Raw genomic sequence first — 16,047 nt, 5'->3', positions numbered from 1 at the left:
GACACACGGCTGTCACTTCGGGAAACCAGAGCGGGGTGGTCGGCGAACAAGATTGGACCCGGATCATTTGGATTTAGACCGCTACCCAGGACACCACCACCACCACCCCATCTCACTGGTAGATCACATCAGACCCGTTTTGCTTTGTCTCGGTTCAGTTTCGGTGGCTTTTCTCTCTACTGGATTACCAACAGCTGGAGTGACCAAAAAGGGTGACCGAGCATGGAGAACTGAGGGCTGTGAGGAGCAAACTTGAAGTAGCCGATAAAGACACCTGCGAGAGAAGAAGGGAGCCCTCCAATGAAGGTAAAATAAAACTCAGAAGAAACCCAAGAAAATAAAGGAACAGAGGAACAATCCGTGGTTTGTATTTTAAGAACCTCATACGGCCGAAAATTGAGAGTGGAGAAGGCTGCTGCCGTACCCTGGGTTGTTGATTTACGCACGCACACGAGCACGCACATGGATTTACAGCTCCAGTCTGAAGCTCACCACGCAGCGGATCGATATCCTTCTCCGTTCTTTTTTGCTTTGGCTTTTTTTTAACAAGGGAGTGAAGCAATCCTGGGATTTATCATCGCTTCGTTAGCGCTGAACTACAGTGAGGCGCCCCCTCGCTTCGCTCTCTCACCTGTCCATAACCTGTGTGCTCGTGTGGAAGTGTGTGTAATCTTGTGTATTCTTGTGTCTGTGTGTGTGTGTGTGTATGTGTGTGAGTGTGCGCGCGTGCGCGTGTGTTGGGTTTGTTGTCCGCCAGAGGGAGTGTAGGTTATATTGCTTGTGTATGCATTTGAATGCTGTGACAGCTTTTAATTATCCGTACGTGACTGTGAGTGGTTGTGTTTGATCGTGCGTTGTGGATGCGTGCGCATTAGTTCCTGTTTTATGTTTGTGCATGTAGATATATAGGCATTGTGTGGGTAATAACTACTTAAGATGCCCAGCATTTCTCCTGCACCACATCCCCTTCCGCGTACATGCCCTTGTGTCATTTGGCCACCTGTTTAACCTCCCTAACTCCCTAAGAGACGAAATAGCTCTGGCAGGATGAGTGAGCGCTCTGGTGCAAGCACTCTAGCGTCTATGACGCTGGAGGAGCCAGGGGCTGAACAAGCATCTCCCAGAGCCCCGGGCCCTCTTCGCTGTGGCCCCTGTGCTGTGTGGCCTCGCCAGCAGACTTGGCTGTGCGCTGTGCCCCTGGTAATGGGCTTTGTGGGACTGGGACTCAGTCTCATGCTGCTGAAATGGATTGTGGTGGGATCTGTCCAAGACTATGTCCCCACTGATCTAGTGGATCCTAAAGGTAGCATTGGACAGGACCCTATATTTCTCTCCAAACCCAGTGCCATGCCCAAGGGGCCCGACATTTCCACCGCCACCACTACATCAGCTGCCTCTACAACAGCAATGGTGTCCACTACCACGCCGCTAGCCGCTGATGGTACTGCCCCAGCGCCAAGAACTCGATCTGGGCCACCAGCAAACCACTCAGCCAATGGCAGCACTGCCAATGGAGATGGAAACCGAGCCCCACACCTTCACAACCGTGTTGGCACCCGTGTTGGTGGGACTGTGGTTACCACCTCCACCACTCGCGCCACCCGACTCACCCCACCACCAAATGGTAAGGAGGTCACCCCTCGGAGCACTGTCCGAAAAGGAAGCAGCTCTGGGAATGGACGTAACGGACCTGCCAACGCAAAGCCAGGACAGACTTCTGCAACCATCACCACCACAGCATCCACCACAACTACCACTACTGTGAAGACCACCGCCAAGGTGCAGCCGACCACCTCCCAACCGTCAGGCCCAGTCAAGCCCACACGCTGGAATCATGGACGCCAAGGCAAGGGCCCAGCTACACGCCCACACCACCGCTTCCGAACACGTGAGTTAAGTTTTTGGGTTTTTGGAGCTGTGTGAGTAAATGTGTTTGTGTGAGGTTATCTTCAGAAGAGTGTTTCTTGAAAGATCATTTCTCGGCCTTTTTGGCTGAAATAGTGTGATGTCACTATAGCTACAGTACCAGTAATCAAAAATAACTGTATGCCTGGATTGAAAAAAATAGTCTTTTGTCTGATATGCACTGATATGACTCATGGTCTGAGAATATAAATTACATGAAAAGTGTACACTCCAGCAGCTTAACATTAATCGTATTCATTAGCACTGACAGATATCAGGGGATATTCTCAGTATTTTCACCCCTCTTGTCTTTATCTTTCACTTGTGCATTAATCTGATATGAATCCTCCTTCTGGAGTGTTTTTTTTTTTTTTTTGCAGACTGGTATAAGTACCATTTAAGGCAGAGTTTCATCTCGTCGAATTTATTTTGCCTGCTAGAGTTGGGACGTCAAAGCTTTGTGATGTGTGCTGTGACCAAGGACAGTATAGCCTATTTGTGATATGAAAACAAATAACGGGACCCAGTAAGGTGTCGACGTGAGAGAAAGGTTAGCTTACACCTCCTGTCTAGAGAAATCAGATACAGCAAGGCCACACATTCCATTTAGATGAGAGGATACTGGGATCAGAGTGTCGCAGGTACTGCTTTTACACTGCAGGGAGAAACTGAGAGGGTGAGAGAGAAAGAGAGAGAGAAAGAGATGGCTCAGAGGGGGAAAAACACAGATATGGGGATGAGAATAAGGTTGTAAAGGACAAGTGGATATAGTCAAGAAGAAAAATTGTTTGAAAAACAACAAAAAGCTAAGGAGGATGGCGAAGGAAGAAAGAGAATACAGGAAGCATTACAAAGGAGAAAGAAGAGTGGGAGCTGCGAGTAGAGAGATGGCAGATGGAGTGGGCTAAGTGAGGGAAAGGCTTGAGGGAGATAGAGGGTATAAAGCAGGGGAGCTATAAATTTTGCATATTTAGCATTGTGTAAAGAAGGAAGACTTCCTGATTATTCATTTAACAGGGGACATGTTTTTAACATCACAAGGTATTTTCTTCAGATGTAGGTGGGGCAGGATGTGAGTGTAATCATGAGTACTGACTTTGTATGACTATGTAGTTGTGTTTTTTTTTTTTCTTCTCAAACTCAAGCGGCTCTATTACTATTTCTAGAATAGTGCTTTTGTTTCTTTTATAAGCATAATGTTTATATATCTCACCTTCCTATAACAATTCACAGGATCCAGTGGCAAATTATTACAGTGATACACATAAATATTAGATAAATATGTGTAGATTCACCATGGGAGTGAATTATGAAATCATCAGTTTTATGTTTTTGTTTTCCATTAAGCTACTCCAGGGGGCAAAATGTTTAAAATGAAAACAGAAACCTTCATTTCTCCATATTTCTGGTGTGGATCACTTTTGGACAGGGGATCCGGTTTACTTGGTATCCTCTCATCCATCAGTTGGATGCGTCAATTGGATCGATTCCACATGCAAGCAGTGATCAAGTGACATAATTTCCTTCTTCCTTACCTCGGGGTGAAACATTTGCAGCATAGATGGTTGGATATTGGATGTTAAATCATATGTATTGTTTTTGCAGTTGTACAGCTTTGAAAAGAATAACTAAAATGTGTTGTTTGGGGGGAAAGGGGGCTGCAGCCAGCTTGAATGAAGTCGCGATAGTGGATTCCAGTGATGACAAAATTATCAAAATTCCCATAGAAGCTCCCCAGATTCCTCCTTTTGCATAATCCACTTCTCTAGACTCAATTACTTCACTCGACAAAAGAGCTGCCTAACAGCTGAGGCTGCCAAACTGTGTAGCCTGCTTGTGTGAACATCAGGAAGCATCTGTTTGTGCTGTATACTATAAAAGGGCACTGGCTTCAAAAGCTAAAGCATACTTAGTAAAGCTGCGATGAGTTAATAAAAGCTTTCAGATATATGAGTAATTTTTGGTGAAGGCTGATGTTTTTGATCAGCCTACATTTTGAAATCATGCAGAGTGGGCTGACATTTTGGCCCACTTGTTGAATCTGTTTTTCTGCATTTAGTAAATATCTGTCAGGCAACAGGTTGCATTTTGCAGGCACAAAAAGAAAAATACATTTATGTTATGCTCAAGGAGTTTTAAATCAATGGGCACCTTTGCAGAGGTTTCAAAAACCTCCATCACCAAATTTAAAAATCTTTTGAATGTAGATACTAGAAAAACTAATTAAAGTTGTGAACTCTCAGTCCGTTCTGTGTTTGACAAAAACATCACCATGGTAGCATTTGTTATCAAAGCTCTTTGGTAAGCATTGGTAATAATTGCTGACATCAATGATGACAAAAACCTTCCTTCTGGAAAAATTGTTTTATTTGTAGAAATAGATCTGATATCTCTGTACCTGTGTGCCACTTCTGGATAAAGAGTCCTCAGTTCCGGTGCACAGCTAGACAAAAGTGGGCAGATTTGAGAGTCTGGAACCAGGCAACTATCACATATTTTACCGGGAATGTTAGCATTGACACATCCCATACTTACACTGTGTTCATTATATACTTTAAATAATGATATTTTAATATTCAAGGTAATCTTGTTACAATAATTACATTATTGACTTATTGTACAATAATGTAATGATCAACTTCATCCTGTCTATATATCGGCTTATCGTATGATACATGGACATGACCTTGATCATTTTTTTACCTCAATATTGCCACACTTCACATTAGCAGCTAAGAGACTGTTCATTCCTCACTTTGCACGTTGTTCTGGCAATTTTATATTAAGGAGCACAGACTCGTTCGTTGTCTTTCTGGTAGTTTATTCAGTCGTCTGCAGACGGACTCCTTGCTGTCTCAAGTGTTGAGATGGCACGAGTGAGCCCAGAGCAGAGGAAATTGTCAGATTATATACAATACATTACCTTTTAACAGGATAACTTTGTTCTACCATCAGAACAATGTAAGCGCAATAGTCACGTCATAATGTGTTGTACAATCAGGACAGTGGTTAATCAGTAGATTATAACATACATGATGTTCACTCAATCAGCAGTTTATGACATACACAGTTCATGTAACACAAATGGTGCCATGGTCATCAGATTATGACACATGCACATTCATTAATCATAAGACATAGTTTACTCATTTGACACAGAGAAGATTAATAATAAGAATACCCATTACAACGTCCTGAGAGGAGACTGCAGAAACGAGCTGTGCCGCTTATATGGAATTAAAGATAAATATTTTTGACCCAGGGCCATGATGGCATTCTGCGTTTTTTTAATAGAATCGTAGCGCCCATTCTCCAATCCCATCCCCTGCCCCCCTTGCGTTATTATGCAGCAATATATTGTCCAACAAAAGTAGTTATCGTAACAGGCCTGATTCAACGTATACTTGTCTAATATCCTGCAGAATCAGGCTGAAATCACACTTAATACATTAGTTGTATCCTATTGAGAAATATGTGATTGTTCAATCAAGAGTTTTCTCAATGAAAACTTCAACTTGTACTTGTACTCGTACTTGTGCCACTGGAAAAAAAGACATTTGATAATAGGTTAGTTTCAACAAAAGTGTTATTGGAAGATTCACTAGTTGAATTTGCTGCATTCTCCAGGCTTTTAAAGTCTTTAAAAATGTTCAGGACAGCTCTTATTGTGCAAAACCATCCCAGCAAACAAATTTCGGTTCTCAAAACGTTATGAGAACGTTTTTTTTTAGTTGTAGGAACGTTTTTTTAACGTTGCAACACAACGTAGTATACTGGTATAAACGGCAAGTTTTTCTGACGTAACCAGAAGGTTATTTTGATGTTCCCAGAACGTTTTGAGAAGGTTATTAGAACGTTTTAAGAAGGTTACCAGAATGTTTTCTCTCAAATGTTCGTTCTAAGTTAAAACTGCAAGTTTTCCTGACGTTACCAGAAGACCACCTTGCTGTGCATTATCCATTACATGGCAACCTGTCCATTAAAGCTAAAACAAACAAAATATGACCAGAGGGCTGGCAAAAACATTGTTGTGCTGCCCCCATCCACCCTCAGGGATCACGTACAACCCAAATCACATTCATTACATAGAGTATCAGCTGATGCCATTGGGTGGAAGTTACATGTTGCCGTATACTGAATAGGTAACAATTCTCTTTTACTTTTTCAATCAAACTGATACAATGATGATGTGTGTGTGAGGTGGAGGGGAAGAGGAATTAATAGAATAGAATAGAATAGAACTTATTGATTCTCGAAGGCAAATTCAATTGCTTTGTAGCTCAACAAAACAAATGATGTATTCTGATGGCAGTTCGTATGAAACATTTCCAGAATCTTTCAGCAACGTAGCTGGATCAGTGGATCTCTGCCTCATCCCTTTCATTCCACTAAGGCGCTATGAAGAGGATGGTCAGAGTTCCGAAAAGATGGTTTCCAACTTCCTTTGTGTGAGCATTGCTCCACCACATCCTGTCCAGCTGTCTTTCATCTTTCTGTTTTATGTTGCCTCCCCTGCAGCATAGAACAGTACAATTGGTAAAAACATCTGCAGCATATTTTTGTAGATGTCTAAGGATATGATGCCTCCTTAAGAAAAAGAGCAGCTCTGTCCTTTTCTGTAGAGTGTATCTATGTTAGGGGACCAGTACAACTTGTTGTCCAGGTGAACTCCCAGATATTTGTAGGTTAGCATTACCTCAATATCCACCCCACGAATTGGCTGAAAAAGGAGCTTGGACTTTTGGAAATGCACTATCATTTCCTTTGTCTTTGTAGTGTTCAGTTGGAGGCAATTGTAAATATGATTATATTGTGGGGAATGGTGCAATATTTGTATTATTATTATTTTTGTATGGCATATGTGCAATAACTTCTCTGGGTGCAGGAACCTCTGGGGAAAGTTAGAAAATTACCCTCAAATAACGTTACAACTATCATGTTATTAGAATGTTTTAGGAATGTTATATGAAAACCGTCATTTATAGAACTTTCTTAGAACGTTGTGGGAAGGTTACCCAAAATTCTACCAAATGGGAACTTTAGGGGAACATTCTAAAAATTACTTTATAAAAACGTTATTTCATCTGGTTATTAGAACGTTTTAGGAATGTTATATAAAAACCGTCATTTATAGAACTTTCTTAGAACGTTGTTGGAAGGTTACCCAAACTTCTACCAAATGGGAACTTTAGGGGAACATTCTAAAAATTACTTTATAAAAATGTTATTTCATCTGGTTATTAGAACGTTTTGGGAATGTTACGTTAGACACTAACATTTATACAACGTTCTTAAAATGTTCTTTAGGGAATGTTCAATAGAAAACTTGTTGGAAACGTTTTGGGAAGGTCACCGGCACGTTATGTGTTTGCTGGGATAGCTGCAAATCTTTTGGTTTATGCAGAAGCTATTCAACCTTTAACTATCACATATTATCACTCACAGTATTCATGAAGGATTAAAATGTACACTGAACTGGATCAAGTCAATGACCCGACACTTTACCTTGGAGCATATATGGCTACAATTGAATGCTTAGTGTTCAGAGTGGACCACTACCATCGTCATTGCATTATAAGTCAAGGCTATGCTGTGTGTTTAATGGCTTCTTGTTGCTATATTGTTCCATCCTGCGTCTAACATTGACACTGTTACTACAGGTTAAAGTATTTAAGCATTTTCTTTACTGGATGCTATTTTTTATACACACAACTCTTGTGGTGTGTGTGTGTTTATTAACACAACCCTTGTGTGCAGCATTTATCTGCTATATTATATGCACAGCACTAACACAGTAGAAATTTTCCTAAGGGCAAAACACAGCCTTTTATGAGGCTATCTCCAAAGCTCTGGGAATGTAGTCTTGGCTGTATTAAGCTTATTGTAATAGTAAGTAGAGTTGTGCAATGCAGCGTATTTAAATTGTAATGATACACAGAAAATGTCTCAGCCGATGATGAAATGCTCTGTAAAACATGGCTTCAGGTGTATTTGTCTTTACCCACAGTCAAGTGATCTCACATTTGATGTTAAGTTGTGTGCTAATGCAGTAATACTGCACGGTCTTGGGTTTCAGATAATATGCATATAGGGGCCATTATCATTATGTTTTTCCACTAAACTCATCACCATTGCTCCTGCTGAAGATCTAACTGAATCACTGTGTCGTGGAAGAAAGACAAGCTCTTTCCATTGGGGATAATGCCATATTTTACCTACTCCTTTTGTATCTTTTCTCCTCCTCTCTCTCCTCCTCTCCCTTTCCCCCTATGGTTATTGTGTCTGCCTCCATGTCATTGTCTTCTTCTGTCTATTTTTGCCTTGCTTTTGTGCTTCCCATTTCCCTTAATACGTTAGCTCCTCAGCTCACATTCATGAGCATATGGGCAGACACAGAAAAACTGGTGCACTTGTGAACACAAAGACAAGCCTGTAGCATGTGTGTGTCCATACTCATGAATCTATTATCTGGTTTTCTGCATTTTACACTATTATGTATCCTACTCCAGTCTCTTCATACAAGCCCCATTGGCTCAGAAGTAGGGAAATAACAGGCGAATGGAGCAGTGCACAATGAATGCCTGTTGGGAAACCATGGGACTCTGTGTTGGCTGCAGGCCCATACCACTCTTCTCGCTTGCAAGAAATCTTCCTTAGTGAAGTGTGGTTGTAATTCCATGCACATCTCAGTAGCCTGATTCCAGACTTTTGAATCCCCACCCACATTAGAATTTTTGTCAAGCAATTCAAAAGGTCTGGTGTTGCTCTTCAATGGAATCAATGGCTGTTCCCCCAGTTTGGGCAAACAACCGATTCAGTCAGCGCCTTTATAGGTTGGAGTCGTTTTAGGAGCATTGTCAAACTGGGCAACAGCCAGAATGGATAGAGACTGACACAGCTATCAAGGCTGTTGTAAATCAACTGACTGAAACAACAGCTATTAAATCAGAACAGCTGTGCACTGAAGGCATTAAAAAAAAGATGAAAAAGTGTTGTTGCTGTTCTCCCTATGGGTTTAATTTATCAGTTGGCTCCTCTGGTACTTGAGACACTGGATCAGGAGTTTTCAATGCTCACAGTCAGTCTTGCATCTTGGTGCCGCCTGTGCAAAAGTTTTTCTTTGGGTTCTACATTGAACAGAATTCTTGATTTTTTTTATCACTCCTTTACACTACAGAATAATTTAGTGCATACGACTTCCATCAGCATTGGTAAATGGAAGACTAAGTCATTGCTGATGCAGATTCAATGTCGCCCAAAAATGATGTTGAGCAGATGGATTCTTTGGTTACAAGCAGTTAGTTTTGGCGAAATAACCCATGTAAAGAGAAAGAAGCAAATGTCAGACTGAAAACTGAAGAGATAACAATATGACACTTCAGTCTGAATAACACGCTAGAATCACACACAAAGTCAGTCAGTTATTGTGCCAATGTTGTATTTTTTTCAGATAGAAGAATATAGGAGCGCAACATCGACAGGCGTTTCCTCTGATGTCACTGAAAAAAAGAACAGAAATGGAGGTTTTTCCTGACACGCAAGCCCCTGTTACTTTTTTTGTTTTTTCCTGAGTATACATGACGCCTGCACAAAGTACTACTGTAGAACCAGTGGAGCATGTAAGGGGGATTAAAAACAAAGATATAAATCCAGTTTGTCTCTATCTCTTTCTCTCCCTTTCTCTCTCCCTCTCTCTCGCTCTCTCTCCAGGGAGGTCATGCTCAGATTTGCCAAGCTGCCTCTGAGACCCCTCTGTCTCTCCTGAGACACGCTCTGCTTGTTCGTTGAGGCTGGCCCAAGCACGGCCGCCTCTGCACAGTGTGTGTGTGCAGCTGCGCCAATTTACAAATATCTTTGTAGTTGAAAAGCAAGGTCTCACGCCTGCCTTTCGCATTTTTTGGCTCAAAGTCATTAAGGAACATTTTAGCCCTGTCTTTATTTGTTGGTCTCAGCGTGTGAGTTGCTGATCAGCCTTGTTTTAAGCCTCAGTGGAGTAGCAAGATGGTGCAATTTGATGTTAACACACTGAGTAATACTTTCAGAGATGTTGGTGTGTGGGCTGTTAGTTACAATGAATACTACTTTGCTTATTGGACATTCATGTTATTTGTTTGACTCGACTGCAATACAGATGTGAAACTGTCTGTCTGTGGTGGACACTGTACATCAAATTAAGTGGTTTTAAAAAGCTTAAACCTTTAAGTGGCAATGGTTCAGGAGGTAGAGCAGCTCGCCCTTGGGCAAGTTACTGAACCCTAAATTGTCCCTGATGGCAGCGCCAGTGGTGTGTGAGTTTGTGTGTGAATGTGCATTAGATTGGATCCTGATGAGCAGGGTGACACCTTGCATGGTAGCCTCTGCCATCAACATGTGCATTTGTGTGTAAATATGACATGTATTGTGAAATGCTGTGAGTGGTCAGAAGACTAGAATGGCGCTATATGAATGCAGCCCTCTTACCATTACCGTTTCATGGTTTAAAATGAATAGCAAGTTATTTCAGTGAAGTGCTTTTCAGGAATGTTAAGGCACCAGAAATAGAAATTATTCAGGCGTTGGCAAAATCCATGTCTTTAGACACACTACAGTACTGTATATGTAATTTTTCTTACACTATGTGCCAGCTAACTCCGTTAGTGTTTCTGTTGTGCAAAAAATAAATGTACATACAATCTCGAAACAAAGAGCTTTGGTTCTTTTCCCAATTAATCAGACATGTTGCTTGAAATAAAAAAAAGAACAATATTGGCATAGCAGAGATTCATCAGACAGTAGAAGAGGGGTAGATATTTGCACTTGCAAATTAATGAAACTGTGCAGTATTCTGCAGTGTTGGCCCTGAACATTTAGCTAGCAGAGACACTTGACACTGACGGGCACCAATTACAAAGCAGAATACATTATTGTATTCAGTGGGGTAAGCCTGCAGGCAAATTATCCTAGAGTGACAGCCCAGCGAATGCTTGGAATTTTGTGGGAATTGATCTCATGCCCTTTCCATCGCTAGTGCCGCGCTCTACCCGCTGAACCTCATAGAATCAATAAGGAAGAGGGAGGGAGAGAGCCTTGAGTAAGAAGGGCTGAGAGAGGACGAGTGAGAGAGAAGGACAGAAACAGGGTGTGTTGGACACAAAGGGGAAAGAAATTAAATTATTGGGGATGAAGACTGTCAAAAACCATGAGAGCATGCTCAAGAAGTAAAGATCCAGCTGTACAGTAAAAGCATATAGACATCACAGTTGAGTGGATGAGCCTCTGCCAGACATTTTACATATCTCAAACCACCATTCTCCCCGTTCTATTATTATCTCGCTCATTTTTATGCAGATTGCCCCTAAGGTATTATCCATATTTGAATTTTTCTAAGTATTTCACTTCAGTCCTGTCATCAAAATGTCTGCATGATGTATCCTATACAGAACTGAATCTGTAGGATATGTAAATTAGTGGAGGTTATCAGTGTATCATATACTATACATTACACATGCATTTTATGGCACCATAGGTGTGTGGGTGAATGTCTATTAAATAACAGGCTATTGTTTTTGACATGAAGAAAATAAGGGAAGCATTTATCACTATGATTTCTGGATTTTAAAAAAAAGTGCTATAAGACAATAAGTGCAGCAGTCACAGCTTTTTGTTCAGCATTTATCATACATTATCATGATGTATACTGCTGTTGAGGGCACGATAGTGAGAAAAAAGGACGAGTTGACAGGTAAACATGAGCAATGTGCTAAAGGTTTAGATTCAGACTCAGATTTTATTTACTTTAGACCACACATTGTGGTCTAGAGTACATAAAATAGAGAACATGAAAGAAAACAGCTGTTCAATGGCAAACAACCAGAATATATCTTTAGCACAAAGTAATTTGTTTAGCGTGAGGCAGGATATTACTCAAAAATGCACCTAGCTCACATACTATCTGTGGTTTATCTGTCTGCGATGATATTGTAAGTTTAAATATAGACAGTTGGTTTTGTTGCTACTTTTTTCTATTCTCAACAATGTTTGTGTTTTTACATTCAAACAAAACATGATATTCATCCCCCAGACAGTTGTCATTACATAAATTACAAAACCTTTTATGCCTTTCTAGACCTTTGTATCTATTTTAGGAATTCTGCTATTAGAAGCTCAGAAATTACCCCCTGTTTTCACAGAGTAGATACCTATTTAGTCCTTTTTAAATTCACAGTAAAAGTCACATGACGACATACTTTGGAGCTCGTAATGCCACTTCTGTAAAAACTGATCTTTTAAGCTCTGCTCAGCTGCTAGCTTCAGCCATTTGATATTATCAAATCTCTGATCCAACCAAAGGTAGGAGAATGCACATTCCTCTAATATTTGCTGAACAGATGTAATCCACAGGAATACATATGTTCTAGTGATGTTAAAGTTGAATAAAGAATTATCCACTGCCCAACTGAGCTTGTTTCCTTCCCCTTTAGGAAAAATCTCCCAGTAACCAATAATTTTCCTTTTTAATACCAGATGTAACCTCTTCTTAACTTTGCATGTATACAACATAACTAGTGTCACAAACTTATCAAAAAGCTCCAGTCTAACATCTATTTGTAAATCAAACTTCTTACACTTACACAGTAAAAGCAAATATGACTTTAGAGGCCTGTTTAAATTCCTTGATAGCAATTTTAAATAAGCTTTTGTAACACCTAGGTAGCAGTTTCTAACTCCTAATCCATCATGGAAGAATTGGTACTTCTTAACATCAGTTTTTTGGTGGCCAAATATTGTATCTTTAGTTTTACTGCAGTTTATGCTCAATTTCTATTTCCTACAGAAATAATACATTTGATCAGTCTTGTTGTTGCCATAAAAGCACAAGTTAATATTGTCTATCACTGTGTCACCACATCTAGCCGGCTTGCATCCATTTTGCACCAGATAATCCTCAAGGTAATTTATAAAAATGCAAATAACAGTGGGGAGAAGTTTTCACACTGTCTGACTCCGGTCAAGCCGACAAAAAAAACTCCCCTTTAACAAAAACACAGGACTTGATATGGTAATAAATGTTCACAATTACATTAAACAATTGGCTGTGAATACCTGCTTTCTGCAATTTAACCCAGTGCATCTCTCCGTATCGTATCAATGCTTACTAGAGCCAATGAAAGAACAAAACAGGCTCCTTTTTTTAAAGCAAAACAGTTCAGCATCTTCAAGTAGAGTACCATTTTGAAAACTGGCCTGGTTTGCCTTCAAAATACTATTATCGTAACAAAACTCAGTATATAAATGAAAAGTTTGCCAAAATAAAAGTGTAATACCATGATAGCTATTATAATCTTATAGATTGGGGAATTAAGACCAGTAACCCATTCTTTAGGGATTATCCCTGAGCTCAGGATCATGTTGATCAATAACATAAACAGGTAAGAAGATGCTAGCTGTACTCTTAACGTATTAATTTAAAACTAAAAAAAGATTTATACTAGCAGCCTTACCACTCTTAAGGCTCGCTAAACCTTCTGCAATTTCCTCCTCTGTGAAATCGGCATTTAGTGCCCCAGTAGCAAATATATCGTCATTACTCACCTCCTGGGGTTCACTACCCGCCAGACTTTTGAAGTGCTCATAGACATTTTTCAGCTGGGTTACGGCATTTTTTAACCTTATTATTGTCGCCAATATATGTCAGTATCTGTTTGGGTTTTTACCTTAATTTTCCTGAGCTCACAGTTAAATTGTTTTCTATGAGCTCCCCATGTCTTAATCAATTCTCTTTCATATTCTTTACTTTTAGTCCTTGGGTTTTCCCTTTTTTTTCACCTTTATATTTATTATGCATCTTCTTTGCTTTAAGATATGTCTGTCTTTTATATGAACATTTAGAATCAAACCATGATGTTTTTTGTTTTATTCCTTTTCCACAGCTTTCTAGTGAAAGTATCTCTCGCACTATTTCATCATCCACAGACATAACATCCCAATTATGTAACAGATTATCTGAATTGCTTAACTGTATGTTATCTACATACTCTTTTCTCCTTGTGCCATTTACCAATTTATGTCCCATCTTTTATAACAGAATCTCATGATGAGTCACTGGCTCCTCATTGTATACTTTATAGTTCCCACACAACATCAATTCAACAATACAGTGCTTATCTGAGGACAGGCAATCAAAATCATGCACATCGTCAATCACAGTATTATCAGTTGAAGTAATTTTCCCTACAAATCTATCCTCTCCGCATCTGCCATTTAAGATAGAAATAGCAAGGCTTTTGCACATATCTAAAAGAGCAGTGCCTCAGCAGCTGTAGTCTATAGATACATCTATTTTCTTTCTCCTCGGTGGTATTTGAGCCAGTTCCAGTTTTTTGGTAGTACACAAAATTCCTCTTTCTTTGGTGTGCACATTCATATTCCCACAGATGAGAAGTTAGCTGGCATCAGGAGAAAGGTCTAGGATAGCTTGTGTTAGATTGGCAAATATATCACGATTAGAGTATCAAGTCTTGTTTGGCAGGATATAAACTGCTACGGAGCACCAAGTCGTTCTCATAGTTCCTTATATTTTTGTTGATTTGTACACATACACATGCATCACTATGGACTATTTTCTGCACACACTTACCACCTATAGCATTACTTATGACTGGGCCTGATTGCCTTCTTTGTGAGATTATGTTGATTCTTGATAAACACTTGGAAGCCTATGTGATAAAGGTGTCAGTCAAGTCTGGTATGTCTACATCATCTGTGTTTGTCTCATTGAAGCACTGGACATTGTATTTCTTGATCATTTCAATGAAATCTGGGATTTCTCATTTACTTCTTATGCACACATTTAGGGTTATTATCCTGATGCCAGTGGCCTTGTATTTGTACTTGGCTTGTAGTGTAAGGCATTTCCAAAAAGTTTGTTGTCAACATCGTCGTATCCAATCATAAAGAGATCATACCGGTTGTTGATGGTTATTTATTTTCCATCCTTCTTGCAAATGACTTTGTCATCTGTGATGAATGTGTATTCACTTTTCTCCTCAACATATTTTAAGAGTTTATACATGAAATTTGTGAGTTCCTCTCAGAATCTGCCATTTTTCTTCTGCTCACAAATCTGACTATCACTGGACAGTTGTTGCACTGCCCAGTCAGTGTGCTATTATAATATTTTGCTCCTTTACATATGAACTGTATTCTTCATCATTTGTCTCATAATAATTATATTGGAAAACTCCTGCAGAGGCACTACTGTTTTTCTTCATCTTACTGTTATTCATGGTCAGAACATCCACTTGCAAGTGGGATGGTTGGTCACAGTATGAGCATAGGTTGGGTGTATTTCGCTGACAAAGCTCTTATTCTTGGTTCGAGCATGGTGGTCATTCAACTTCTCTTGTGGCTTTTCCGTGACAAACTCATCCATGAAACCAATTTCGGAACATTATCTCCTTGTAGTAGACTTCTCCATTCTCCAACCAACCTCTCAAACAAGAAAGCTAAGGTTGATTCACCTGTTCTCTTGCCAGTAAAACTTTCAAAAGCCTCCCAACAGGCAACTCACACAGGGCTGTGTGCTGAGCCCCTTCCTGTATGGTTTATACACACATGACTGTGTCCCCTCCCACCACTCAAACATCATCGTCAAGTTTTCAGACGACACCACAGTGGTGGGTCTCATCTCCGACGGCGACGAAACAGCGTACAGGGAAGAGGTCCAGAGGCTCATAGCCTGGTGTTCAACAAACAACCTTTTGTTGAACACCAGCAAAACCAAGGAGATGGTGATGGACTGGAGGAGGAAGAGAGTAGAACCCGCCCCAATGCAGATACAGATAGACAGTGTCTGTGTGGAGAGAGTCTCCTCATTCAGGTTTCTTGGTGTGCGTGTGGCTGACGACCTAACATGGTACACCAACACTTTAGCGGTGGTGGGCAAGGCTCAGCAGAGACTGCACTCTAAACTGTGAATCTTAAAATGTGAAATTTACCAAACACTGACAAATAACTGTTCAAATACATCTTTATTGTGTGTCTGAAATCTACCAGCCGCTTTCATATTTAACCAGCATTGCTAATTTCCCACCCTGTTGCCTACTGTAAGTACCGACTGAGGCCATCTTAGGCCTTCTTAATGTCACTGTGTGATTTATGTAG

At 40.2% G+C, this 16,047-nt stretch overlaps 1 protein-coding gene across 1 annotated transcript in view; it reads left to right on the top strand.

The window, feature by feature from the left end:
- Nucleotides 1-977: 977 nt before the first annotated feature.
- The window catches only part of nrg3b (neuregulin 3b), a 196,633-nt gene continuing 181,563 nt past the window's right edge, over nt 978-16,047 (top strand). Inside the window, 2 exon segments of the mRNA XM_062442237.1 lie at nt 978-1,019; nt 1,021-1,888. Of these exon segments, the coding sequence (XP_062298221.1) occupies nt 978-1,019; nt 1,021-1,888 (910 nt within the window).

This window comes from Scomber scombrus, chromosome 21 (assembly GCF_963691925.1).
Source record: "Scomber scombrus chromosome 21, fScoSco1.1, whole genome shotgun sequence".
Taxonomy (NCBI): domain Eukaryota; kingdom Metazoa; phylum Chordata; class Actinopteri; order Scombriformes; family Scombridae; genus Scomber; species Scomber scombrus.
This window is presented reverse-complemented; position numbering and strand designations above follow the sequence as displayed.